General features: G+C 41.2%; 1 protein-coding gene across 1 annotated transcript in view; it reads right to left on the bottom strand.

Moving 5' to 3' along the window:
• Positions 1-348: 348 nt before the first annotated feature.
• The window catches only part of LOC108574736 (nuclear factor of activated T-cells 5-like), a 27,654-nt gene continuing 26,528 nt past the window's right edge, over positions 349-1,474 (bottom strand). Inside the window, exon 7 of the mRNA XM_017937368.1 lies at positions 349-1,470. Within this exon, the coding sequence (XP_017792857.1) occupies positions 808-1,470 (663 nt within the window). The 3' untranslated portion in view covers positions 349-807. The remainder of the gene's footprint in view (positions 1,471-1,474) is intronic.

Raw genomic sequence — 1,474 nt, 5'->3', positions numbered from 1 at the left:
AACATATATTACGTATATACTATATATAATAATAGAAACGACATCAAACAACAAGATGATTCATTTGTTAGAATGAAATCAAGTCAAGAAAAAAGATGCATTAATGTTATTAATGAACTCGTAGGATTTAACTACTTGAAGGTACTGTGAAAAAACGTAACTCTTTCTTCTTTTTTTTCTTCAATTAACTACACTCAATTCCCTTGTGGAAAGCTCCACTTAGAGTTGAGTGAGGTCAGTACATTGTCGATTATTATACAATACATTACACACGCGGTATCGTACTTCGCGGATGCTCCTTTTTTGCAAAGAGAAAGAACAATCTCAGATACTTTACATATATAGAGAAAAAGGCACCTCTGGATGCGTAAGAGACGTTTTGATGGAGATAAATAAAATGAATTATCACATTCGACAACTCGTAGAAAAAGGAAGAATTAAAAGGAAAACCCTAATTGTCGCGCTCTCATGCGCCCGTCTTACTTAACAACGATAATAGTGGTTTGTTTCTTTCTTTCTTCAATTGTTACAAAGGTGGTGCTAACTTCGTCCATTTTCATCATATAAAAACGGATTTCATACCTATCACATACAAAGTCTGAAACGACAATGTGGCACAAATATATATAACTCGTACCGAGCCAAGAATCTTATATATTTCTCATACTCGACTTGGTTGGAATTTAATTACTTTCACTCAGTTCTCTCTCTCTCTCTCACTTTCGCTCTCGCTCTTTCTCACGTTTGTATCCGAGGATACGTCAAATACACAATTAGAATATTTTTAATGACAAGAATACGGCAGTACTACATAAGGAAACCGTTCTGCGGATCGAAACAGCTCGGATTTATGTAGCTCAACAGATCATGCTCCGACATTGAGGTTAACTCTTGGGGCAACATACCGTCTTCCTGCTTTCTGACCGTCGTACCGTTCGCACTGTTTGCCGTATTAGCTATAGGTGGGTTTACATTCTGTCTGTTGGGCGTTACGGGTAATGCAACGGGTGGTGATTTACTCGCGACCTGTTCAACCATATTATTCTGACCGGAGGGCGATTTAGGCAGAATACCCTCCATAGCACTATTCATTAACTGCGCACTCTGAGTGGCCACGCTGTTCAGTATATTCTTCGTAGCGATGATGGCATGCGCGGTTGTCGTGGTAATGGGTCGATTATTAATGATGTCTTGAGTAGCATTAGTAATTACATTATTAATCGCCTGTTCAGCAGCGTTGGTTAACCTCTGCTGCGATGGTTCTTGAGCAGCTCCACTCGCCAAAGCAGAGCTAGCCTCTGCAACGAAACCTGCAGGCTGATTCAACATAGAACCGATATCTTGCTGCACAGCCTGCTGCATAGCTTGAGCAGCTTGCGCCTGCTGCACCGCCTGTTGAACCGCTTGAACCTGTTGGACCACTTCCTGCGTAGCTTGCTGCACTGCCTGCTGGACCACTTCCTGAGTAGCCTGT

Source organism: Habropoda laboriosa, unplaced genomic scaffold (genome assembly GCF_001263275.1).
Source record: "Habropoda laboriosa isolate 0110345459 unplaced genomic scaffold, ASM126327v1 scaffold223, whole genome shotgun sequence".
NCBI lineage: Eukaryota > Metazoa > Arthropoda > Insecta > Hymenoptera > Apidae > Habropoda > Habropoda laboriosa.
Note: the sequence above shows the minus strand (reverse complement) of the source record. Positions and strands in the feature narration are given on the sequence as shown.